This window comes from Etheostoma cragini, chromosome 12, assembly GCF_013103735.1.
Source record: "Etheostoma cragini isolate CJK2018 chromosome 12, CSU_Ecrag_1.0, whole genome shotgun sequence".
NCBI classification, from domain to species: Eukaryota; Metazoa; Chordata; class Actinopteri; order Perciformes; family Percidae; genus Etheostoma; species Etheostoma cragini.
The window spans coordinates 9573134-9600199 of NC_048418.1; the positions used below are offsets into that span (position 1 = coordinate 9573134).

A 27066-nucleotide genomic window follows, 5' to 3' on the forward strand; every position below is an offset into this window, starting at 1 on the left:
CTTGTTACTTATTTTTTCCCCAATAAACCTTGGGGGAGGGATCCTTGACTGCTGTCGCACAACTACGGTTGACTACAGGCTGCACTTTCCGACTTGTACTGTTTGAGTTTGGCAGGCAGCGGAGGTCTCTACACGAGGATAGTCAAAAATAAACTTCAAAGGCGATAATGTATGACGGAGGGGCTCTATGGGACTCTAGGTAAAGATGAGGATTCCTCCGGTGAGTAACGTTAACTCAATGTGTTTTCATTACATTTCACAGGTCCGCTGTTGCTCTGGCGTTACAGCCCGCCATTACAACGAAAAGTGTCATTAACTAACCCGAAGTCAGTGTATTTTATGGTCTGTTTAGCTAGCTAAACGGCGAGGGATAGCGGGAAAGGTGGTGTTACGGTAACACTATTTTACCTTCAATTAACGATACACAACGCGTTAACGTTGCTTTACGACCTGTATCTAAACAATCACTAAAACGCTAGCAGTGCGGCGGGAGGCAATACACTTTCAGTGACTATGAGAAATGGGCTAGCTAAGTTAACCCGCGGAGGAATGATTTTAAAAATAACCGTTACACTGTCCTTTCGCCCCAAAGCCCACTGAGTCAGCGACGGTGTAAGTGTCCATCAGAGCAGCAAGTCGCTGCAGTCACTCGGCGCACGACTAACGTAACCCGCTGAACCTATTACTAGCTAATTCATTCTCCAGATACACCCTGCTGCTATAGGCTACAGTGGTATTATTTGGTCTCTACATTTTAAATGTCTTGTACCATCTTGTTCAATCGCCTTGGTGATAGCTGTTTTGGAAACTTACTCGTGGGCCTTTTTGGTGTGGATGTTATATTCAGCTAGCAGCCCAGCTAATACAACTAACTATCCAAGTTTGGGTGCAAACACAACCTCAACTATGATTTCGTAGATGTGTAGTGTCATGACAGTTACCGCTTTAATAACACAGAGTAGTTTCCTATGGGTTTACCTGGTCTATCTGTGAGGTGTGAATAATATTTACCATCCGAGGCTGTGTTTGGCCTGCAGGCAGCACAGCCACAGTGCCACTATATGGTTGCATAATCTAAGATAATGGTCATCTATCTTGCTCTTGAGAGTTGGTATGGTACGGTTTGTTGGTCCCATGTCTTATGCATTGACCTTGTCATGTGGTCTAAGGGCCTTAAGTCAAGGTCTGGAAGTAGATTCATGAAGAATAACTGGGCCCATCCCAGTGCCACCTTGAATAGCCATCACCAATGAGAAATTTAAAGACAAATTGGACAGTAAAGAGAAAGCCAAATTAGATAATATCAAAGTGCATTTTTTACACAAATAATCTGGAAAGGCTTTCACTTCATAACGCCCATCGTTTTTTTGTCATCTTTCTAGCCTTGTCTGATTGTCCATGCTGAATGCAAAACATACACAGCACTTTTTTATTTTTTGGTTTACCTGTATCTCACCCAATCATCAAGCAGTAGTAAAACACAGCAGAGGTGATTGAGTAGATTGATCCAACAGGCTACCCATGCAAATACCAGCTCTCATTTGTGCAGATACTTGCCAGATGTAGGTTACTGTACGCTTTCAGGAAGTATTATAAGTCTTTCCCTGATGGCAGCCCAGCAGCCTGTCTCCTTTTGCAGTTTTTTTCTGTCTTGTGGTGGTTAAATGTAGATCAAAACACAAGGGAGAACAGAAAATGATAATAGCTTTTGACACTTACTGTGAAGCAGAGCAGCTCTTTGTAGCAGGAGGACAGCTACTTTTTACTTTTAACATGTTCACATCTCAACAGATTTACCATTTTGACCTCTCGTCAAATAATTTCTTTTTTTATTATTGATGACAGTGTGACCTTATGGGGGATACAAACCTGTGGCATGTTGTTTGTTTTTTTACGTGTTTTGCTTTTATTTCTGAAGTGTCTAGCAGTACTTGTGAATTGCAATTAAAAAAAATACATACAGAAGGAGGTAAGACAACTCCCAGTCAGGGCGTTAAACATTACATAATAATGTGTCATTGAGTCATGCGATCATGTTGTTGGAAAGTTATGTCAGTCCATTCTTAAACGGAGGAAGTGATCATTTATGGTTTCCTGTGTTCACCCTGAGTAGACGGCGTCTGGAGCACGTCTGTCGGGTATGTCTCTAAAAACGCTGTTGATCAGGATGTGAGTTCGCCGTCCTGGAAGTTTGTAACACCAGAAAAGTAGAAAAGAAACATAGTTCAGAGGTACAGTATATTTTCGGGGAGAGCTATTGACAACCATTTTCACTTTCTCTCATGAGAATTTGGTTAGGTTTTGCCCCAATCCAAAACCCCCAGTGAATCAGACAGCAGTTTTAAACGTATGGCTTTGAATAATAATAATGATCTTATAAGGATTTCATTTTTCTCATTTAATAATTGCCTATAAAATGTCAAAAAGTAGTGGGACATTTCAATAATAATTTCCCATGTTGCTTGTATAGGGCGGTGACTTACAATTATTTTAATTATCGATGAATCTGCAGATCGCTTTCTGTTTGTTTAATTATTGGTTAATTTATAAAATGTAAAAACATTTCTCAGAGCCCACTGTGATGTCTTCAGTTTCCGTGTTTTGTCCAACCAATAGTCCAAATTTTAAAAAAAAGTTAATTTACTGTCACATACTGTATGTCAAAGAAAAGCAGAAAATCCTTGCATTTGAGAAGCTAAGCTTTTTGTTGTTGGTATATTTCATCTGTTATTTGGTGATATGTGTGTGGACTTTGCCTCTGTATGCCTTCAGTTAGTGACTGTTAACCGGGTTATGATTATGATTCCTCATGAGATCTCTTAAATACTTTAGGAGCTTAGACGAACTTTAGGAACATTTATGCAGGACATTTATTCTTAATTTGAAGAAGAAATCTTTGCTCACTCTCAGGGGTTTTCTGTATTTGATGCTGACATATTGGGCTTTATAAATATTGGGCCTGATTTCTTTTATCTTTTTATGAAGAAAGGCACAGGTGGAATTGATAACTATAATGATGGGTAACTGATACAAATAGGGGCACATGCGAGTAAGACAAAAACTTAAGACTGAAAATGGTGCACTCAAATGCTGTTTTGCTATTAGTAAGGACATTGTAACTCTCATTTTCTCGCTGTAATATAATAAAATGTATGCTGTGAAAAGACATGGCAGAACACCGTGAGTTTATATATTGCCAATGCCATCCTCATGCAGAAAGTGGATCTCAGAAAATATTGATTGGCAATCATAGGAAACAAGAACCCAGAAAAAAAAGATTCTTAAAGGAAAACTCTCTCACAGGAAAGAGCAGGAAACAGAGTTGTTTTGACAGCGAGGGCACAATGAACTGTTGTAGTGCTCTAGTTGGTCCGAGTTCCCTCGCTGTCTCTGTCCTTGTCTTATTTAATTTTGCTGGCATGCGAGGATGTCCAGTCCGGTCTGGTTTATTGTGTTAGTAGTCTGTTAGGCCATTTCATTATTAGCATGTCTGACTTACACCGGAGGCTGGGGCATGGCTGTAGTGAATGGGGATCAACTGCAGTTTGCTTGATGTAAAGAGTAGAGACCCTGGTCTTGTTTTCAATCATGTTTTAATGTTATGTGTTACACCAATTTACAAAATATTTTTGCTATGTTTCGCCGTTTCTCATTTATTTTTATAATCATAATGTTGACACACAAAAATTTAGAAAATGACGTAGGCCGCATTTCAATTCATAAAACCTGTGCAGTTTTCTTGCTTTTTACTGACCTTCCTCCAACGTGGCGCTATGGAGAAAACTCACAGCATCCCGTGATGGGAGAAATACGTGCTCTGGTTTTGTTGGCATTTCTTTAAACCAATCACAATCGTCCTAGGTGGTGCTAGGCGGTACAGCTGCAAAACGGCCTCAGGAAGGAACCTGTTTTGGTGGAACATGTGTACGTTCAAAAGGTGTTTTAGTCGTGCAACAAAAAACTCTCTGATTGGGCAGATAGTCTAGCTAGCTGCCTGGATGTATCCTGCAGAGATCTGACAAAAGGTTGATTCATAGTCCTCAATAAGCAACCAGAGTTTAAAATGCCAACACAAAGGAAGCCCGAGGCAATGGCTATCCGGCCTAAATGAGTGAAATCTGGCAGAATTTTTGTTGGCAACAGAGCAATCCTGCAAGTGGAACGTCGTGGATATAGACTCTATAGATATAGAGAACTGTGCGTGACTTTGATCAAATCAATCAAGTTCAGACATCAAACATTCCCTGGATCCAGCTGTTGAAGACAGCATTGTACAAAGAGGTAGTGTTGACACGTTATAGTATATAATTATATGTCCAACTATGATGATTGGCATTAGTTTATCATTAGTTAAGTCTGTAAAATAGTTTATAGGTCAATTAGAAAAACTGTCAGGTGAGCTCCACTGTCTTGCACAATCTCAATATTTGTGATCTACTTCAGACCACATGGAATAATTTTTGATTAGTCATTAGTTGAGGAGTTGAAGCATGTTCACAACATTATCTTAAGATTGTGTAGCTGCATGACCATTTTCCTTTAGTCTTACAGGCCCTCTGACTGACACTCTCTCTCGTGCACATATGTCTCCTTTAAGGCATCACAAGTTTACATGTCTAAAAATACAACTCCTGTACGCACTTTGACTGAAGATGCATTATTCAATGCCTTTGCAGAGTAATTAAATCTTAATCAGGGACGGTCTCCTGTCCTCATCGAGGCGTGTGTGTGTTTGTTCACACGCTCGCGTGTGTGTCTGTGGGTGGTTATGTGTGCCCTGTCCCGCAGTCCACAGACAATTTTCAGGCTCTTACGGTGTGAGATGATTTCAAGTCTTTTTATTCAGTAATGGAGGGAAACCTCTATGCTATATAAAAGCTGTAGAGGTTGGATGAGGTTAAACTTTGCTGCTTAGATATTGCTCCCATTCAGTGATCGGTTCAGGTGATGTAAAGGTAATTTACCTGACCCAAACTGGATGTTCTCCCACTCCAACAGGCTGACAAGAACAATGCTAACATGCTCAAAGCAACTCTTACTTTCAGTTTTTTTGTCTGTTAATTTTAAAAGCGCCTGAACGTTTTTATGCTTTTTCCTGCTGGGACAGTGGGAGTTAACACTGGATACTACTGTTCATGTGTCATCACCGCAACAATAGTATTCTCCATTTTGGTCAATAATAGTTATGATAATAATTTTAATAATTTCAGTTGGTCCTGCTTCAATTGGTAGATGTCACAGTCAGGACCGAAAGGTATCGCTGAACTTAAAGCAGTGGCGATTGTGCGTAGATATTTTTGAACCTTTTGTTATTTAGAACTAGAATTTAAATGAAATGTTTTAAATAAGTATCATGAACTGACAACTCGGTAGTCCCTGATGAAATAAAAAAAATTGCCAATTTTCTGGCAGTTTTCTGGCTGGGGACCTGCATGTCTTTTACCATATATGTCCCCTTGTTTTCTGTTATCTCTCACCTGTCAACTTAGTAATGAAGGCATAAAATGCACCAAAAAGTCCTTATGTGTTCTTGCAGAGAAACCTGAAATGAAAGTATGGCTGATTGTCTTTATACAACATTTAACAAAAAAACTGATAGTTGGTTGAATCACCGTTGCCTGCTATAGAGTATATTTTTAAAAAGGTGATCATGAAATAGTTAAAAATGTCAATTTTAGCAAGAGGTGTTCATTCTTGTATTGATTGAGCAGTGACGTCAAGGCGTGTGTTGTGCCTAATCTGAGTCATCATTGTCCATCTGGACTGTGCTTGCCTGAAGGTTTTTAACGTGCTCCATCAAAACCCTATTTTGTTTCATCCACTGATGGTTTATTATTTATTATATTATGGTATATTATAATTATTCTTGAATATTCTTAATTTAAAGAAGCCTTTTTGTAGTTTGTTTATTTTGCTCTGCTCACAGTGTTTCCTCCAGCCTCATTCCTAGTGTGGCAGATATGGTTTGACCCACCTGTGCCATTGATGTTTTGTGCTGACATGTTGCCCATGCTTGCGCCTTACAGTAAGCGGAAAAAGTGTTGACTCTGCTCCTTTTCCCCCCTAAGCCTTTGCTCTGCGGAATATCTGGTCGCCGGTTTAATCCTTGGTTGCTCTTGTCCTTATGAGGATGACCCTGAAGTTCAGCATGGCTGTTACTCATTTGCAGACACACACACACACACACACACACACACCATCACATCATCACATTCCCACTCCAAGGTCTCCTTAGCAAGGCTAGACTAGGCAGGTTTACTGTGCAGTGATTCATGACTCTGATTGTCTTGTAGAGTGTGGATGGGTTATGGTTCACTTTGTATGACAATGTGCAATACACACAATACACTAGATGTTCTGTGTTATCAATTGATGCAAGGTGGAGATCATGAACAAAAGTGTCTCAAACTCATCTAAGATTTTGTTCGGATTCATCATAATCAGTGTGACGGGTGGAGACATTAAAGATATATAATATGTGAAATTTTTGCATTAAAATGTCTCAAAACAATTATACCTACAGTATGGTATATATTTTGTTGAGTTGTGTACTTACATTATCCCAAATGTTTCCGACATTGTTTCAAGCCAGAAAAATCTGTTATTTGAATCAATGACACAAACTGCCTTTGGGTTGCCTGTTAATGGCTTCAAAGAACCTTCAACCCCTCTAGTTTTGCTAATGTCAAAACAGGGGAAACACCTCATGATCAGAGAGTAATTGTAAATGTCAAGGAATTATACTAGTGGATCTCCTCCACACAGTATCATTGTTTAAGTAATTACATGTCACTTTGCAACACAGTTATACAGTAGAGACCGAATTTATTGATATACTTACTTACTACTCTGCGCTACGTTGACGAGTGGCTCATGTTAATGCTTGGTGGCTAAACCTTACCGTAACAATATAAGGTTAGCCAGCTTTACTTTTCTAAAATTTAAAGTTCATATTCTGAGCATGTAGGAAATGCTGTAACTATACTCCCTGTATCACCTTGTAGTGAAACTAGCAGCATGCTTTGCAGCACAGGTTGAGAGGCAGCGCTTTTACTGAACGGTGTATTCCTTAATGTTGAAGGTGTGGGCGCTGGGCGCTTGCCAAACTGGATGAAGTGAGAACTGAGGGAAACCCGCTGAGACAAAACACCACCTGGGACTGCTGAGGAGGACCTCTGTGTAGGTGAGGACGGACGGAGAGAGGGGCATCATTTCATGGCTAAATGCATACTAGACACAGGAGTTTCACTGAAGTCAGAACTTTAGAGAAAGGAATGAAGACCTGCTGGCCTTCATTCTGGTGCTTGGCTTTACAAGGTTGTGGTCCAGAGGATGAAGCTGAGTTGTAAATTTAACTTTTGACATAACTTTGCGTTTTGTTTTACTAATTCAATTACTGTATCTTTGTTTGTACTTCAATTGGATAATTGAGATATAAAAAAAGAGATATTATTCAGGCAGTGGGTTACATGTGCATACAGTATGGAAATGTGAACGGATTTGGTATTAAGAACGCGATCATCCTGCTTCTAGGTTCACACGGTTGTCTGCAGGGTGGAGCTTCCTGACCCATGGAGAATTACTTCCAGACCGAGGCCTTCAACCTGGACAAGGTGCTTGACGAGTTTGAGCAGAACGAAGGTGAGGTACTCAGTTTAAATAGATGTGGAGACAAGACGGGGACAAATAGTGAGTCATTATGCTTGAGTAAGACTGATAAGACAAGGTGTAGTTGGGAAATTGATGTTTCAGAGGAGCTATGGTTAGGATGTTGTTATGTAGCCCATGAGTAAATCAACAAGGTGTCTGACAATCAGCCACCACCCAATGAGTTTGAGTAACATTTACAGGTGATTAATTGGTGTGCTAAGAGGGAATATGACTAATTGGATTATCAGTTTTCTTTCGGTTTTGTGTGAAACTGTGTAATTGGTGCAAGACAAGAATCTTTCATTTTCTTAACACAGAAATTGTGTTAGGGCCTGGTGAAACGGTGCTTCCACAGAGTTTTATTTGTGGTGAACGTAGAATAAACACTGCATTACTAAGCTGTGTATCTGTACACTCCCAGTTCCACAGTACACACGGTCTGCTTATTATAGAGAAAAGGCTGCTCTTTTTCTGGATTTAAAAATGCAAGTTCATCACACAGCATATTTTAATAGTACTGTGAGCTCAGTGTATGTTTGGGCTGTGAGTGATTATCTGTCTGTCTTATGCCAGAGCTTGTGCTTGGGCCCACTTTCTCAGAATTTCCCAGGCCATCCACACATTATTTCCCACTCCATGCCAACCTCATTTCTCAATTTGTCCCCTGGTTTGTTCCTGCCATTTTTAGCTCTTCCGATCACCTGGGAGTGTGTAGCATTCTATTAGTTCTCTGTGGCCGTTCATTTGAGGCTTCCTGTCTTGCTGTCGTAGGTTTATGATCTCTTTGCTGGTAGCCTCTTCTTATTTTTATTTTCATGTCTTTAACGTGACCAGAAACCTGCAAGTAAGGCTGGGTATCGTTTCACAAAATTACAATGCCAGTACCAATATCAGTACCGTTTAAAATTAGACCAATTTTAATTGAGTTGTGTTACTATCGACCGTGTCGTTGGCATCTCGGCACGCCAAACAGTCAAATGCCCTGCGCTCGCCTTCTCCACACCACAGACTGTATGGATTGTAGCTGTTGTGGTAGTGGGCTGAACACATGTTGCATTAGATCCAAGAACACTTGTGGTAATTACCTGTGAGCAAAACTATACTAATAGTATTTTTTTTCTAGATTTACAAAATGGATCGAATACAGGTATCGTTTTACTGGAGAAGTTTAATTTCTACTTGGTACTGGATTATTTTGATTGATATCTTTTTTTTTTAAAGGTACAGATACCCACCCCTGCTTGCAAGCTATCTAAAAGATTTGAATAAAAGGTACACCTCTTCACATAAAGACTAAGGTTTTATGACAAATAAAGGCAATATGAGATCCATGCACTTTGTGCAACTGCAACACAGAATTTCCCTTTGGGGATAAATAAAGTATTTCTGATTCTGATTCATATAATCATTGTATTCTTCTCCTCTTTCTCTGCCAGATGAGACAGACCATCCCATTCTCTCAGATGCCAAGTGGACCCAGATCCTGGCCCCGCCAGCCCACCTGCTCTCTCTGAACCCAGCCCTGGCCCACGCAGACCTCAGTCCTCAGGAGAGTCCACTGCCGTTCAAAACCCTCCCAGACTCCTCCTCCAGTGCCTCCCCGGGGGCCGACCCTAAAAGCCATCCCGGTCCCGAAACTCCATCTTGGTTAGAGGAGCGGCTGGCAGACATCCATAGCCCACCCCTCCCCCAGCCCAACATCGGCAAACTGGTGGGCACAGACGACCTGTCGCTGTCCCCTGTGACGGCCTGTACTGCTGTTGAGAATGGCTGCCCTTCCAGCCCTGCAAGCCCACAACTGGATGGCCTTAGCAAGGAGATAAATTCTCCTCCAGTCCCCCAGCCTGGTGCTTTGGACCAGGAGGCTAATCCTCATCAGGAGGAGAGATCCGCATCAGCAGGAGGCGGAAGCTCCACTGTCAATTCCAATCACTTTACCTTTGAGGTTGGATTAGGACATGAAGAAAAAACTTTGGAACCAACAACACAAAATGGAGAAGGTGTCGAAGAGAGGGCAGCTGTTTTACAGGACAATGGTCAAGAAAAACAAACTTCACTCATAAAAGAGGCGCAGGTAGAAAGTCTCTTGAATAGGGGGAGATACGTTCATGTTGGTTGTGAAGTGAATGAGAATAGTGCATCTCCTCCTGACTGGGTTGGAGTGGAGGAGAAGGAGATGAGATGCGGTCCAGAGGGACAGATAGACCAACTCCTTAGAATAATAACCCTTCCCAATGGTTTGGAGCAGGAGAACAGTAACCTTTCTAAAGTTAAAGAGACAGAGGAGAAGGACCGGGAGGAGGAGGAGGGCTTTTCTCCCTCTCCTGTCCCCTCCAAAGAGGATTCTGTCACCGAGGAGAAAGAAATGGAGGAAAGCAAGCAAGAGAGCAGTGATGGAGGCGCAGTGGGGTTAGGTAGCAACCAACCAAAACTCAACAACAAACGGCTGCAGCCAGTCAGTGTTCCCTACGGAGGGGCACGACCAAAGCAGCCGGTCAGCCTCAAGCTCCAAATCCCACAGCCCCTGTCAGGCCAGGTACAAAATCAGCTCGGCCCAGCAGCCATCAGCAGGAACAAAAACCAGGAGAACCATTGTTGGAGAGGCACGTCCTCTGAAACGACACCAAGTGGGACTGATCAGAGTGCAGTCGGGGTGAACGGAGATGGTATTGTCGACTCTCCTTCCCTGATGCCTTCAGAGAGCCCAGACAATGACCTCCAAGCTGGCCAACTGGGCACTCTGTGCAGGAAACCTGCCAGCTCCCTGGGAGAGGTTGCCCCTTTGTGGGTGCCTGACTCCCAGGCTCCTGTCTGTATGAAATGTGATGTCAAGTTCACCTTCACCAAGCGGAGGCACCACTGCAGGGCCTGTGGCAAGGTCAGTAGAGTGCTAGAGCTGCTTTTATGTGAACATCTACAATAAAACCCTGTATCACACTAAAAAAACAATGATTATAGCAACCTGGCATTTCTTGTTTGGGAATTTATTGGTTGTGTATTTATAATCCCATAATAAATGACTGAAGTGCAGCCACACTTACAAGCCTTATCTTTTTAAATCTAAAGCATCAACAGAAAAGTTTTGCACAAATTTTAAACAATCATCCAGGAATCAATTAGAAAAAGGAAGGGATACATGTCCTAACCCTGCAGTAGCCTGTATAGACTAATACACCAGAATGCAGTGGATCTCAGAAATGTATTGTATTAAGAGTAAGGTAAATGCCACTAAAAAAAGCTTGTTTGCGGTTATGATTGCTTTCCCCACCTGCTTGTTCTCCAATATGTTCACACCTGTCCTGGGAGTTTTGTCAAAGGGCATTCTGGGAATTGCAAAATGATGTTGGCCTTTCAAGGTTGGTTTAGAGAAAGCAAAGCGTCTGCAAAATATCCAATACAAATCCCGTAGTAGCATCTTCATCCTGGGTTTTCTTGTGACGAGTGTGTAGCCTTGTAGGATCTGTGTCAAAAACAAAATGACATGGACACTAGGGCTGCAACTAATGGTTATTTTATTATCCATTATTAATATTTGAGAGTCAAGCAGTTATGTTACAGTACATCTTCCAGGTTGAATAAAATGTATATTAACAAAATGTATAAAACAGCGTAAAGACAAAAATCATGCGTAAAAGGAGAAAAACATGAGAAATGCGTTTCAACTTTAAAAATGCATCAGAGAGTCATATTCCAAACGTAGTATTGTTAAAGGAACTGCTTTGCTGGCCTGTGGAGTAAGGAGGTCAAATAAATGAAGTGCTTTGATTGCTGCTTTCCTTCTCAGCCGTTCTTTGCAGATCAACTCAAGTTGGTGTGCAGGTAGCTTTCTAGCTTTATGGCCACCCACACACGCAGCGGGGTGTCCCCACAGAGCTTTAAAGGAAAGATGTGGTTGCTGGACCTGCACAGGAAAATCTCTGGACTGCTACTTAATTGCCCATGGTCGTAAAAAAAAACATTCTCTCTGCCACTTAAGGAGGGAAAAGCTGGCACTGCAGTAGTACTGACACAAGCACTTGGGCAGCCAACAATAGACGCAGCGAGATTCTCCGTGCACCCACCACCAGAACGGTATATCCACAAACCAGTTTATACTGGGGCTGTGAGGCTCTGAATGTTACTGGATAATGATGTGTAATGAGGTGCTTATCCATTCAGTGTAAATTGCCCTGTACACAGCTGCAGCTCGTTGGAGCCGTGGCAAAGTACAGGAACTCAATATTCATAAAATGGTACATTTGCTGCACACTTAATCACAACTTATTTTCAATTGTTCACATTTTAAAAATCATTACAGTTGAAGTAAAATCATTTGTAGAAACGTCTTTCATCCAGGTTGCTCATCCTTTTGTAGGACAGCAGTACAAATAATATAACTTCCTTTGTGTTTTTAAGGTGTTCTGTGCGACGTGCTGCAGCCTGAAGTGCAGGCTCGTGTACATGGACAGGAAGGAGGCTCGCGTCTGTGTCACCTGTCATTCTGCTCTGACGAGTGGTGAGTATCGCTGTAAGTAGAAAGTTAGTTCTTTCCAAATGATATTATTGTCAAATGTTCACTCTGAATGTATACATACAGTTGATGAGTCTGCAACATTGAATGACTTTAATTTCATCATTTTAAGGAGGAAAAAGAGGTTCATAATAACGGTCAACAAACGAAATACTTTTTTTGTTTCTTTAGTTATAAAAAATACCAAAAGGGTGACTTTCTCTTGACAGAAATTAGACAAATTCAGAAGAAAACTGTTGCAGCGGGATGATACTGTAATTGTTATTGCATAAATGAAGAGTGTTAAACTGTATAAAGTATGGTAATGTGGCATAGCTGCTGTAAAAATAGGCAGACATGTCATAGCAGGAAAATCACAGGTGTAAATAATGTTAATTACGACCGCATTTCATGCAGGTGAGCTCACTGGAAAGGCTTACTGGGCTACTTATTGAAACAGAGCTCTAGTTAACAAAACTGAACTTGACATACTATGACATCTGAAATTGTTTGCTTGGGATTTTTTATTTTTTTATTTTTAGAGACATAAAAATTTATGGGAATACTATTAAAATTCAATAACCGCTTTAAAAAGCTTTAATGTACTTTATATATAAAACTGTAAATACTTCTATTAGCAATAGACACCTTTTTCAAACATGTAACAACTGTTTACAGTACATGTAGGATTTGATGTGTTGCTAAAAAGCTTTTCTCTAATGTACAGTTTTTAGACTACACACCCACACACACACTCTCACTCTTTTCCTATCTTACTGTATACTTATGGTGTTTTCTGTGTCTGTAAGCTCAATCATGGGAGACAACGGCCACTGGAAGCAACCAGAGTCCAAACCCCAACAACCCAGCGGAGTACTGCTCCACCATCCCCCCTCTGCAGCAGGCCCAGGCCTCTGGGGTGCTCAGCTCCCCTCCTCCTACCGTCATGGTGCCCGTAGGAGTCCTGAAACAGGCTGGCAATGAGGGTACAACCTTTACAGAGAATAAAAATGCGCTATGCACTTTATTTTTCACTTTTTACAGTGACATTCTGTCTCCACATCTTTTAAAGTGGAACTTTGAATGGGATCAGGGTGTTCCTCAATAAGTATTTTCCTGAAAGTTTTTTTTGCTATTCCTGATAAGGGTCTGCTTGCATACAGATTTCGTTGATGTAACCTTGTGGTGTTTTGCTGTGGATCTCTCAATTTTTAGGGTCTCTGACACGTGAGCAGAGGAGGGTTTGGTTTTCTGATGGGTTGCTACCTAACGGAGACACGTCAGAGTCCCCCAAACCTCCAGCTTCCAGCCCAGCCCCCTCCCAGTCCTTGGCCATTTCAGTGTATTCAAACAAATCCTCCACTTCTGAATCCTCAGAGGTAGGCTTGGCACAAAAAACATTCCTCACAGCTAATGCTATTAGGTGAACTTGTTATGGTCGTATTAGCTACTTTGCAGTAAGCTGAAAGTTTTTTTATTTTTTGGTTTACTGGCTGGGTCACAGACTGCAATAAACAGTTCAAAGGAAACATTCCTTGCTTGCTTAATCAGAATTTTAAATCCCAGTCAACTGATGTGCTTAAAGGAAAATACCGTTAAATTTTGCCTCACAACAAATAACTGAACAGCAAGTTGAATGTGGTCGTTTCTGTGGTTGAGCTGCTTGTACACTCATTGGACTTGAATGCCAAAATGACAACTTTTAGGATGATTCATTGCCTGTTCAACATAATGATTGTTGAAGCCGTGAAATGGCTTTGTTTCAGATGACCTAATGATGCTATGCAGATTCATTTAAACTTTCACATGACTCCATGAAGGTCAAAATGGCATGAACTCAGTAATGGATGAATTTGAATTTACTGCATAAGGTTTAACTCTCGGTAAATTGACTTCTGTAGTTCACGGGTAACCGTGGAAAAGTGGTGAACTGGGGCTCCTGCTGTACTTTGATATGCAAATTATAATGCATAAAATAAAAGTGAATTAAGCCTGTAGGAATATTGAAAGGACACTCAATTTGATTTTACATGTCGAAATCAATTATCAGTCACAGCGAGTTCTACTGAACCTGTGAAAACGGTTATATGTTGTCCATCTGTGGCTCTGAAGGAGCTTTATCAAATCTGAGAAAAGTGACTGCTTAAGTAATTTTACATGATCTTGGCAACAACAGGTCTTGGCGAAAGAAAGCTTGTGTTACAAAGTGTGTGAGTTTGAAAGAAGCTCAATTTCTGTCCATTGTTGTGAGGGAATTTCACTTAAAAACAGAATAATGTTGGCCTCTGCGGTATTAATGCATCCAGATGTACCTATAATCACAGTCATATAGAACCCTTTTGGAGACTGCATCTTACTATGTGTTATAAACTACATCTCACCCTGCACCCCCACCCCTCCTCTCCACCCCCAGGCAGCCCATACCCCTGTCGCCCCGGTGGGCAGCCCCGTGGGTAGCTCCCTCAGCCTAATCCCGGAGGACGGGCTCCCTCCCATCCTCATCTCCACCGGAGTCAAAGGAGGTACGGGAGGCCACATCACAGGTGCTTGCCCTCATCCTCACCATTCTGCTGCCTCCTCATTGCTCCGTCAGCTGCTGTGTTTGTGTTTGTTAATTGGGTTTTACATGTGCTCTGTATCATGGCTCAAGTCTCGATCACTCATTGCCAATGGAGGAGGAGAGGATTTGTTCATGGGAATGCATTGATGTTTTTAAATGACTCGGAGGGTCTCTAGCTGTAATTCAAATCTGATCATTTCCTTCTCTAACCTCACATGTAACTCCTATATCATCCTCACTCTGACATCTCCACCCTCTCTCATCCTTAATTTTTCCTGTTTGCTTATCTAACTTTACCTCGACTCCTCCCTCTCCCCTCTTCTCCTTCTCTTGCTCCACCTCACCTTAAGACTATGCAGTGGAGGAGAGGCCGTCAGAGATCGTCCTCATGCAGCAGCTGGAGGAGGGAGGCCCAGACCCCCTGGTCTTCGTGCTCAATGCTAATCTGCTCGCCATGGTCAAGCTAGTCAACTGTGAGTCACCCAGCCAGTGCCTTCTTACCACAGTGGTTTAGGGCATTTAAATAAAAAAAAATACAGTACAAAACATTATTCACAAAGAAACTTTTGGAGGAGCAATTAATGAGGTGGACCTGCTTGTAAATTGATTTTATGATGATTAAAGGAAAAATACACATTTGTACCGTGTACATTTTTAATTCTGCATTATTAAGCTTTTGTCTGCGAATTATTGAGTAGCAAAATTCATATTTTTCTTTTTTGAAAAATGTTTTCTCTTCCTTTTTTCCCACAGATGTAAACAGGAAGTGTTGGTACTTGACAACAAAGGGCATGCATGCTGTTGGCCAGGCAGAGGTGGTCATTCTGCTCCAGTGTCTACCTGATGAGAAGACCATCCCGAAAGACATCTTTACTCACTTTGTGCAGCTCTACCAGGAGGCCCTCAGTGGTAAGAACACAACCAGCAGCTCCGCCGGGGGGCACACTGTGAAATTAAGCCACCTCCAACGTGTGCTATCTTGGGAGAGATAGCAGCTCATTAGTAGTTCAGTCAACAGGTGAGTCTACCTGTCTCAGTCAAGTGCTGCCCAGTTAAAAATGAGCTTACTCTACAGTAGTTTAATGTAAAGGGGAAATGTTCCAGCTCTACTTTTTGTTCTGTAGAGACAGCAGAAACACCTAGCCGTCCCTTTTTCGGAAACTAGGTTACTGTCTGCTACTGGTGAACTGTGTCTATGTCTTTTTCATGAAAAATGGTCCAAATATTGGTGTATTGCTGACAGGTTGCCTCCCTCTAGGCGTGACACCTCAACGTTTTTAACTCCACTAATGTGGGGTGATTTTGATGGCTTGCTTCCTTCAGGCTGTTTCCTTTTTCATATTCACAGAGGAGCAGTTTAAGGTTTGTAGAAGGGAGCCCTATTGTGTGTGTCGTCCCTTATTAACTCGCCGTCACTCAGGTCTCAGGAAGAAATGCTGGCTTTAGCAGGTCTCAGTGCTTTGTCGTGCCATTGTTACATTATGTGGCATCTAAAGCCAGTGATCCCTCCCGCAGATAATTAGTAACATAAAACCTTTGTAGGTAATATGAAACTGTAGAGCGAGCAGGCCTTCTTATTCAGTGTTGTAGAACTTAATACAGACTGAGCAAGAGTCCTTATCCACACAGATATCGTCTGTATACACTGAACGCCTCTTCTTTTCATATTTATCTCCTTTTTCTGATGATGAGAACTCTGGTTTGTCTTTTTTCTTCCAATTCATCTTTTTTTTTTTTTGATTATTTTTTTGGGGCATTTTCAGCCTTTTATTTTGACAGTACAGATGAAGACATGAAAGGGGAGAGAGAGGGTGAATGACATGCAGCAAAGGGCCGCAGGTCGGATTCGAAACCGGGCCTACTGCGTCAAGGAGCAAACGTCTATATATTGGAGCCCGCTCTACCAACTAAGCTATCTGGGTGCCCCATCCTCATATTTTCCTTAATGTCATTCCCTGTTTTTTTTTTGTTTGTTATACTTTTCTGAATCTTCTATTATTTTACTCCTTTTCCCTCCCCTATTACTCTGCTGTGCCTTCCCCTCTCCTATTTCACCTACCCCTTCTCCTATTCACATCTCCTATATCAATTACTTCTCTCTCCTCTCCTCTCCCCCCCTCCCTTTCTTCCTTGTCTCCTAAAGGCAACGTGCTGAGCCACCTGAGTCACTCATTCTTCATGCAGAGCTTCCTAGGCAGTAAGGAGCACGGCGGCTTCCTCTACATCAGCCCCTCCTTCCAATCGCTGCAGGACCTGCTGCTGCCAAACCCTCCCTACCTCTTCGGCATCCTGATACAGAAGTGGGAAACGCCCTGGGCCAAGGTCTTCCCCATCCGCCTCATGTTGCGGCTGGGCGCAGAGTATCGATGTGAGTTTGGACTACTAGGGTTCACACTATACAGCAAAATTGATTTGGGATAAGTATGATTTAATGTTATCTAAAATGTTGACATACAGTTTCACATTTAGTTGACAATCTCACCTCATGTCCATTTATTACTTGTTCTGGAGATGTCCATCATATTACATCATCTTCTTCAGCAGATAATTGTTTTCCAGTGGTTATGGCATTGTAGACCTTTCCATTCCATTTAGGACCGATGAGTGAACTTATCATTTATTATTTTTTCTGCTTGTTGCAGTTCCACCTCATCTCTGTGTACAAAACTATTTTTTTATTTAATTAAAGACAACAACATCTCAAATGTTATATATTAGAAATAGTAAAGTTGATGTGAAATCAGAAATTGATCAACAACACTACAAATCTGAGTAGTTGGTGTTTTTCTGGACTGTGTGCTAAATAAATATTGATATAATGTGTGTAATATTACACTTAACACAATGATAAAACATGCTAATCTAATAAACGTTATCAGTGTTTCGACTGGCTGACCCAGTGCACAACCAGACAACTTTGACTTGCGAGTTTGTCAGAGCCGACTCGAGACCATAACAGGATATGTATGCTTGAATTGTGGGCTTCAACTGAAGTAAATCCGAGACAAATATTTGTATTAACTGTATATTTGTATAATGGGACCAGGTTCAAATTGGTGGAAGGGAGAGCGTTGGTGTCCTTTAAACAGTTTGATAGGTTATGGTATGGTAAAATATTAAGATCCAGCTTGATCTAGAGCGCTTATTATGTCAGTTTTCATCCAACCAGCTTGCTCTCATATGTTTCTCACATGAAATAGAAAGTCTTGTGAGAATTTTACTGGGGAGTCTCCTCTAACACCAAATCCCCTTCCCTCACAGCCAGACCTGCCCGCACGTAGCGCCGGCTGGCTCTGATAAGCCTCTTGCCTGCTGCCGCTGAGCTTGGATAGAATATATTAACAAAGCCACGTACCGCTGAGGCTCTTGAACACAAAATGTTACCATCACCATGAAATGAATCCACCGCACAAACCGTGTAGCTCTCTCACCTCTTAACTTTGGCCATGATCCGCAGATGTTTGGGAAGCTAGTGCAGATTGAGGCTGAGATTGGTTTTTATTGCTAATGAGAGTTTGTAGCGAGATCTTATTTCCAGCTGTTTGCTGAGATAAGGCTAAAAATAGTGCTCTAAGGAGCTTTGCTTGCTGGAAAAAAAACAGCCTTATTTTTCACTTGTGGATTAGGAGCATTCTCCTAACTACAGGCACGGTTTACTGTATTTGATGTCAATGTGGGGTCTCTTGTTCAGTTCATTTGCATGAAATCATAAAACACAGGAAACGCACGTTAAGCAGTTATTATTACTTGGAAACACCTACAAAACCAAGAATAGTCCCACCACCAAGACTGAATTGAAATTAACGAATCCATTTAAAATAATAACCAAAGAAGGAGAAATGGTATAATGGCAACAAAGACCATCAAATAAAAGTTCATCAAAACATCATTTTGTGTGACCATTTTTCTGTAACTTTTTATAATCAAGGCTGAACCCAAAATGTTTCCATAATTCCAAACTGGCATAATTTTGCAGAGGATCTGGATATATTTTCATGACAACTGAATGAGACACTTAATGAATGAAAATTAAGTAGCCTTGACATTAAAAATTATTGATCATGTTAGTAAGAATTCAGTTCTATTATGGATCTGTTAACTATTGAACGTTTTGTTTTGCAGTTTATCCGTGTCCGCTGTTCAGTGTTCGCTTCAGGAAACCGCTCTTCGGAGAGACCGGTCACACTATCATGAATCTGCTCGCAGTAAGTAGCTTTGTTTTTCTCTTCCTGTGCTCTATAGTTTATGTTATATAAGATTAAAGAGCTTTGGTTTATGTTGTTGAAAGATGGCATTAGCTTTAAAAATGTAGTGCATTACATGTGTAGACAAACAGCGATCTCACTTATATTACCAAGTACTCCTTGTACTTGCATTGCAGACATATAATTATAAAAAATAGTGTTCCTATCCTTCACGTTTTCCCGTCCCTGTCGTAGGACTTCCGTAACTACCAGTACACGCTACCGGTGGTAAAAGGTCTGGTTGTGGACATGGAGGTGAGAAAGACGAGCATTAAGATCCCCAGTAATCGTTACAATGAGGTGAGTATTCAGCATCTGGTTATCACTATGACAACATCACATATCGGTTGAAAACAATGTCAAAAAACCGAGATCCCCACCTGATTATTCTCTCCCTAAACAAAAGTTTCTCAGTAGATTTTCTGGAAAATTGACTATATCATGACATGTACTTAAACTGTGATAGAGGATTTTTTCCGTACAGCCCTCTGCTTACTGCAGCTAACGAGTACTTAATCTATAAAACCTTAAATAAACAAAATAATTCCAAGAGCTATTTCCCAGATCCCAACAAACATTATCGAATGGTTTGTTTCGTCCAACCAGCAGTCCGAAACGCAAAGATATCTAATTTAATATGATGAATAACGAGACGAGATTTCAAAGAGAGTTTCTCGATCTCATGTTACGAGTAAAGACACGGGTAGAAATGGAGGCTTCTTTTAGTGTAATATTACAGGGGGATAGTTACTGTGTGGTTGTTGCGGTTCACAAACTTTTTTATGAGAAACTACTAAAATACATGGAACTGGAAAGAAGCACAAAATGCATCGACGTATAATGTGCATGAATGATTACCAAATGATCTTGCATCTAAATGCTGCTTATTCCAATCGCTTACTTGACCATTTATGTTCAGAAAATGGATTTATTGTTTTTTAGACTTTGAAAATATGCTAAAAACCAAATGTATATTGTCATAAAAGAGTTTTAGTTTATTAGCCTTAGTTTATTGCATTACATAGTGCAGTGAAATGTTTTGGTGCCCCCGGTGCTTGAATAGCTTATATCAAAATAGGAAATACAACATATGCAAATATCAAAGGAATGAAGGGGATGGGTGAAGTTTTTTGTCAACAGGGGACATCAGAGGTGTAATCTATCAGGAACCCCACCTCCTTTCACGTGGTCTTGGTCTGGTGTTTTAGTTCACACAGTTTGATTGACAGCTTTAATACCAGCCAAAATTAAAACGTTTCTGCATAAATACTGTTTCTAGACATGGAGAGAAGGGAGCAGCGCTGTGTCTCATGTTGCATATTTGAGCTTTTATCCCTTCCAAATTCCTAAATGGTTTTTCTAACCAACAGAAGCCCTCCATCCGACTGACATCAGCAGAGGAGGCTCCTATTAAGCTCCCTAAACATCAACACACACACACACACGTTCATTCTGTGTAGGTGTGACAAACTCTCCAGGGTCCCTGCAGCTGAACATTAGGCGTGGGCTGCCAACTTGTATCAACGCCGCTGCCTCTAGGGTGTGAATGAATGTCTGACCAGACGAAGTGATACACATGAAGTACAATTTGGCTGAGAAAGAAAGCTGGGGTGGAGAGAGTGGTGCTGGTTGTAGCGTTTGGCTGCTGATGCAGTAACAGATGGGAACCCAGTAATGTGAAGTGAGGGCCGTTTTCTCAACAGCTTGCAGGCAAGCCTTCAGCGCAGCAAGTGGTTAAAACCTTCCCAGATCTTCTCAGTTTTATTCCTGTTTTGAGAAAAATTGCTTCAAAGAGATGCAGTAGCACGGGACTTAACTGACTTAATGTGTGGGATCTTTCAACTATTGATACCCACCCTTGTCAACGTCTTTCTTTACAATCTGTCATCTCAATGCCATCCCATTTTAAGTCGAGGACTTTACCCACAAGGCCGCTGCAATAAGGCTTAACCAGGCAGCCTCTGTTAAGCCCATTTTCCTCGGCACAAAGACCCAAAGGGCTTCTTAATTAGACATGGATATTATTTGTCCTTGCAGCTGATGAAGGCCATGAACAAGTCCAATGAACACGTGCTGGCCATGGGGGCGTGTTTCAACGACCGGGCCGACTCCCACCTGGTGTGTGTCCAGAACGATGACGGGAACTACCAGACGCAGGCCATCAGCATCCATCACCAGCCTCGCAAAGGTCATCACATTTGCTTTTATCTTTCACTCTGTCTGGTCTTCATGTCCAGCTTGTTATCTGGAGCGCTGCCTGTCCTTTTTTCTCTATTTACCTGATAATAAGTCAACCTCTACCAGTTGCTGATTCACATAGTTGAACTTAAGTTGTGATTACTTTTTCTAGTTACTGGAGCCTGCTTCTTCGTGTTCAGTGGTGCTTTGAAAGCGTCGTCGGGCTTCTTAGCCAAGACCAGCATTGTGGAAGGTGAGAACTGTGACAAGAAACTTGTTGGCTGTAAAAATGCTGAAATATTGGATGAGAATATTTGTATGAAGCTACCTCACAAAGGCCTCACACACAAAGAATAAAGCTGGTGTTGGCACATATTCATGAATAGTGCTAAAAATGGGGAATTGGAGATGTGAAGATCTTTTTTTATTCCTACTGTTAGATTATTCAAATATCAGGGTGTATTATGCTGTTGTGGGAATTAATAATGATAATGATGCATTAATGTGCTGAAATATTTTGATACAACAGGGTACCCAAAAATCAGACATCCCCATCAAATTGATTACATCACAATATACAATGAAATATACTGTAATAGATGTTATCCATATTACCCACTGCTAGCTGAAATTGAGTGATTATTTAACTATCACTGGTTAAACATGTCCATTAGTTAACTGAAGTCCAAGGTAACAAAAACCCCACATTTTCAATTTAAGATATAAATAAGAAAAAAGCAGCAAATTCTCACATTGGACACGCTGAAACCAGTGAATGCTTTTCTAAATAAATGACTGAAAGGGATTCTCCAGTGATGTAGTATTTTACTACCAACGAGTTTGGGGTCAAAATGTGCAGCAGAGGCTAAGATGTTCTGACATTTAGGTCCTTGTATTATTTATGCTCCAAAAATGCTGAATGCTACAGTTCCTATAATTTCCACCAAGAACACTTTTTCATTGGTCAGGTCTGTCAGGCCACACACACCTACATTTTTTTTTTACCAAGCTTTGTGTTAAGTTGTCTAACCCTGACAGCATCATCATACTCCTCATGAAGTTAACTGATCAGCATGTGTAAAATCAGTAGGCTTTGTCCCATTATAGACAATAACTGTTTATGGAAATTGAGTCATTTTTGTCACTCGACCTGCAGATTGACATACTTTGTTTCAACACTTTTCATGATAAATAATAGATTATTAGATTAAAAAAATATTTTTTTCTTCACCCTTAGACGGTGTGATGATCCAAATCACAGCTGAGACCATGGACTGTCTACGCCAAGCCCTGAGGGACATGAAGGACTTCAGCATCACGTGCGGTAAAGCAGGCCAGGAGGAGAACCAGGAGCTCGTCCACATCCAATGGACAGAGGACGACCACAACTTCAACAAGGGGTGAGACGAGAACAGGAAAGAGGGGGGGAGATGCATTTATCTCACAGACAATTGAACTGATAGCTTCGCAACCGCTGCTTTCACTACTCTGCTTTGGAAACTCATAATGCATGCCCAAGGAAGCCCTCTGGAGGAAAATCTTAGCCTGGTAGAATGATGTGGTTTGACGTGGCTTTGAGATACAGACCAATGCATTCAATTTTTCAGCAGTCTTAATAAGATCTGCAAATTTAAATGCGACCTTTCACTATTGGATATAATTGAGGCCTTTCAGAAGATACTATATTACTTCATTATATGCACAGTAGCTGCTTTAACCCATATTTTACAAGATAACTGCTCAACCTTTATTCTCCTCAGGACTCCTGCACTTTTATTTTTGTTCTTAATAGTAGAGAAACAAATAGAAATGTATAATACCTACCAAAGAAGAACATTGTCTTCAGATCTAATCTGATCATATGGCTAAATGTTTTGCCTGTTTGGACATTTTCCTTATTTATTATTTTTTCTTAACATCTGGCACAGGGACAGCAAAAGTCCTTTGTCCTCTCGTGTAGAGAAAAATAATTAAAATTAATAAATCAAAATGAAAGTTTGCCCACAACCAATCTCAGCCACAGTCTTATGATCTCCAACCGAGCAGCTGGCAGGTCAGACCCACCCAGATTTTAACACTTGTCTTGAATCCTCATCAATTGCTCCTCATTTTTATGTCTGCTTTACAAGTACTTGTTTGCTCGGTTTCTAAATTGTCTGTCAACTCTGTTTAATGAGACACTGTGGTTTCGTGTGTTGTGGTTATTCAGTGTCATCAGTCCGATCGATGGGAGGTCTATGGAGTCCATCACCAGCGTCAAGATCTTTCAAGGCTCGGAGTTTAAAGCCAACGGCAAAGTCATCCGCTGGACAGAGGTACAATACAGCTAACATGCTCTATCTATATATCTATATATATCTATATATTATAGATAGATAGATAGATAGATAGATAGATAGATAGATAGATAGATAGATAGATAGATAGATAGATAGATCGATATATACACACACGGTCTGAGCCGTAGTTTCGGTTTTCACCTCCGATGTAGAGCAGAGTAAGTTTTAAACTTAAACAGAGACCAGAGTCTCAAACGGGGCTCTGAGTCTGTCTGGAGGTCTGAGATCTAACGTATCAGCAGAGCAATCCCGTATTGCACAGCAGGCTATGGTGCAGGTGGATTATTTTCTGAATTATTGTGACTTTATTCTTGTAATTGCCTGTTATAGCTTTATTTTTCAAAACAATAGTACGACTCCTCCAAACCTCAGAAAACACAGATGGTGTGAGTTATGTTTTTAGTGTGCACACAGTTTTGGACATGGCAAGGCAAGGCAGCTTTATTTGTTCAGCACATTTCAGCACTGAATTTCATTCAAAGTGCTTCACACAAAATCCGTTAAACAGAAAAAAATCACAAGTATCCTCAAAAAAAAAAAAAAACTTGAGACTATCTTCACACTAATTACCCCATGTTTGTGCTACCTTTCGTGATCACCGTCAGTGTCACTACCTTTCACGACTCTATTTTTAGAGAGGTTATCTTTCGTCTCCTTTGAGTCTTCTTCACACAAATTAAGCCAATTTACTGCTGCCTTTCGTGTCTATTTTCGACACTACACATTCACACTTCATGTGTGTGTGACATCTTGCTCAAACATCTGAAATAGTACAGTCCAGGTTTTTTTTAATAATCTAATATTATCATTGAGGTGAAAATTGTCATATGCACATTTAAAGAGGTTACATCCCCAACAAAAGAGGAGGAAAGAATAAAGGATCCCTATATGTGTGCTGACTCAGATATAATTACATAGTAGAGATCTAAAGGAAAAAAATACAAAGCAAACAGAATTCCTGAGAGCCATACTGCTATTTATTCCCTTATGTTTTTATATTTGGATTGTAAGTTTTTCCTTTACATAAAGATATTTCAGGCATATTGATTCTGAAAAATCTAGAATTAGGTCCAAAGAAAGTCACCAAAATCTGAAGTGTTTAATGCTAAAAGAATTCTGGGTCTGGACCCCAAGACCCCCCCGCATCATAAGTCATGGTGATATAGAAATTGTCCTGGATTCTCTTAAATCAATATAATTGTTTTTGTTCAAAAAAACATGTTCAATTTCATACATTTTCCGAGGGGAATTAGAAGGTAACTAACATTAGCCTAAAGGTAAAAAATATTCATAAAGTAAGTGAATTGTAAAGTATCTAAGCTTTTAAGACCTCGTTTCTTTCCCGTTTCCTTTATCTGTCTTAAAAAAGGCATTAAGGTTTGTTTATCCAAAAAAAGCTATTTTTCTGCTCAGCCATGTGGACACCATGAGGACACTCTTTCTACCACTTATTTGTCACAATCAAATATGAAATAAATCTAGTCGTCTCTTAGAGTATCTAAGGTACATAAGCATGGTGTACATTACATACTCTTTGTGTTGTTGGAGCTGTCTGTGTTAAAAAGCACACAAAAATATTCTTTTTCCTCAGGTGTTTTTCCTCCAGAGTGAAGATCAACCCAACGGTCTGAGCGACCCGGCAGACCACAGCCGGCTGACGGAGAACGTGGCGAGAGCTTTCTGCATGGCGCTTTGTCCGCACCTGAAGCTGCTGAAGGAGGACGGCATGGCCAAACTGGGACTAAGGGTTACACTGGACTCCGACCAGGTGGGACGGGTCAGATGTAACAGACGCCTTATTGCAAGCACACAAAATGTGTCTGTGGCACTTTTGTTTGCAGGTGAAAGCAAAGAAAAATTGAGAGCTATCCGTAAATGAACTACTTCAGTTTTTTATGTAGGAACTCTGCTGTCTGAAATATTTGAGAGACCAAATGTACTGAATCTAGATGTTTCCCTGTACGCTGACCGCAGTAAGGATCCAGTCTAACCTGTCCTCGTCGTTCCAGGTGGGTTACCTGGCAGGAAGTAACGGCACGCCTCTCCTGCCTCAGTACCTGAGCGACCTGGACAGCGCTCTGATCCCCGTCATCCACAGCGGGGCGTGTCAGCTGAGCGAGGGCCCGGTGGTCATGGAGCTGGTCTTCTACATCCTGGAGATCATCTCCTAGGAGTCTTCGGAGCTTCACCTCGAAAACGTCTTTTACTTTCTGACGCCATCACACGGCCCGGCCCTTGCATCGTCTCCCTTCAACCGTTTGCACTTCAAAAGAACCCGAAAACTGTGGCGTGCCCGGCGGGGTAGCACTCCTCAAGTCAAACCTATGCATCCAACCGTCGTCTGTTGCTCCGGAGCCAGCCGGGGCCTGAGGAAGCTCCGTGCAGGATCATCTGTCTGTGTGCTGTGTACCTGAAGCTCACCCGACATCCACCCCTGATCTCCGGTGGTCACCCGAGGTGCTCCGAGCAGGAAATGAACACCAGATATCATACTGTCTGACCCCAGTGTAGTGTTACAGTGCCTAGAAACAGTCACGCTGCCCTACCCCCCCCCCCCCCCCCCCCCCCCCCCCCCCCCCCCCCCCCCCCCCCCCCCCCCCCCCCCCCCCCCCCCCCGAAAGTTCTTATGGTTTTAACAACACGAAGTAGATTGACTGGATACCCTCTCTACTGATCTCTAGTCAATGAATTCATTTTAAATATAAAACACAAAATACATGTTTGTATTTACCCTTTTAATAGGGCAGACCTAAACCATTACACACCACAGTGAGCCCTAAATATATACAGCAGTATGTATCCATTATGTGAAGCATCTCCACTCTGCTACAGGTCTGCAGCGCATTGAGTTTTCATGCTACTGAAAGTTTTTTTGTATTGTTACACTCTGACTACACGCTGAACTAAACCACTTTCTGACTGAGGAAAGGGAGTGGAGTGGCTTCATGTGGTTGCTCAGTCAGCTATTTGAAAGATTCATAGCAAATAAGTCCTACTTATATTAAAACGATAAAACTTCCAGGGAGGGTAAATACTTTCCATAGGTGTTGTATGTAGCTCGGGCGTCATTCCCCTGTCCCTGTGGCAGCCGTGGTCCTGGAGCACTCTGTAGTCTGTGCAGCACAGGCGCTGTTAAACAAGGGAGACTCCTATCCATCGCTGATAAGTCCAAACTATTCCTCTGAACTTACGTTAGGAAAGGACATCTACAAATCATTAGATGAGGAGCTGGAGGCCGTCTGTGTGGTGATTTAGTTTGTTGTTGTTGTACCATGGGGCTCAGCGCCTGCAGCAGCAATTCATCAAGTCATTCATCAAAAAAACAAACATTTAGTTTCACTTCTTTAAGCTTTACTCAGCAATCACCAGATGCTTTACTTCATGGATAGATCCATTAACCTGTTGTACATATTAGTTGTAGGTGTACCAACTTCTCCATTCCAGCTGTGCACCTGTAGCCTCCAGAGATCCCAGTGAAAGACTAAAGTCACGGACTCCTCTGACTGACGCTCTGTGAAATGAGATACATAAAGCCCTTTCTGTCATACAGTCGAAAGCTGATTTGAAAAAAAAAAGGTTCAAATGCTTTATTGATAAACTCAAATC

The 27066-nt window shown here is 41.4% G+C and overlaps 2 protein-coding genes across 3 annotated transcripts in view; both read left to right on the forward strand.

The window, feature by feature from the left end:
* The window catches only part of gipc2 (GIPC PDZ domain containing family, member 2), a 38380-nt gene extending 32173 nt beyond the window's left edge, over positions 1-6207 (forward strand). Inside the window, exon 7 of the mRNA XM_034888115.1 lies at positions 6170-6207. The gene's annotated coding sequence lies outside the window, so the exon portion shown is untranslated. The remainder of the gene's footprint in view (positions 1-6169) is intronic.
* zfyve9a (zinc finger, FYVE domain containing 9a) lies at positions 1-27024 on the forward strand. Of its 2 annotated transcripts, none has more exons than XM_034888102.1 (19): positions 1-220; positions 7082-7183; positions 7534-7641; positions 9087-10528; positions 12046-12145; positions 12949-13125; positions 13355-13518; positions 14553-14682; positions 15050-15172; positions 15453-15608; positions 16843-17067; positions 18822-18904; positions 19139-19243; positions 20981-21131; positions 21294-21374; positions 22359-22521; positions 23331-23436; positions 25052-25228; positions 25470-27024. In XM_034888102.1, the coding sequence occupies exons 3-19, from the start codon at positions 7572-7574 to the stop codon at positions 25629-25631; spliced, it is 3615 nt and encodes a 1204-aa protein (XP_034743993.1). In that variant the 5' UTR covers positions 1-220; positions 7082-7183; positions 7534-7571; the 3' UTR covers positions 25632-27024. The 2 variants fall into 2 exon arrangements, with proteins under 2 accessions (XP_034743993.1, XP_034743994.1); XM_034888103.1 differs by having other exon boundaries at positions 14553-14661.
* The last annotated feature ends 42 nt before the right edge of the window (positions 27025-27066 follow it).

Coding starts and splice junctions, on each gene's coding strand:
- zfyve9a (XM_034888102.1), top strand. CDS start 7,572: ATGGAGAATTACTTCCAGACCGAGGCCTTCAACCTGGACAAGGTGCTT. Junction 10,529..12,045: donor ACTGCAGGGCCTGTGGCAAG/GTCAGTAGAGTG, acceptor TGTGTTTTTAAG/GTGTTCTGTGCGACGTGCTG. Junction 15,173..15,452: donor CATGGTCAAGCTAGTCAACT/GTGAGTCACCCA, acceptor TTTTTCCCACAG/ATGTAAACAGGAAGTGTTGG.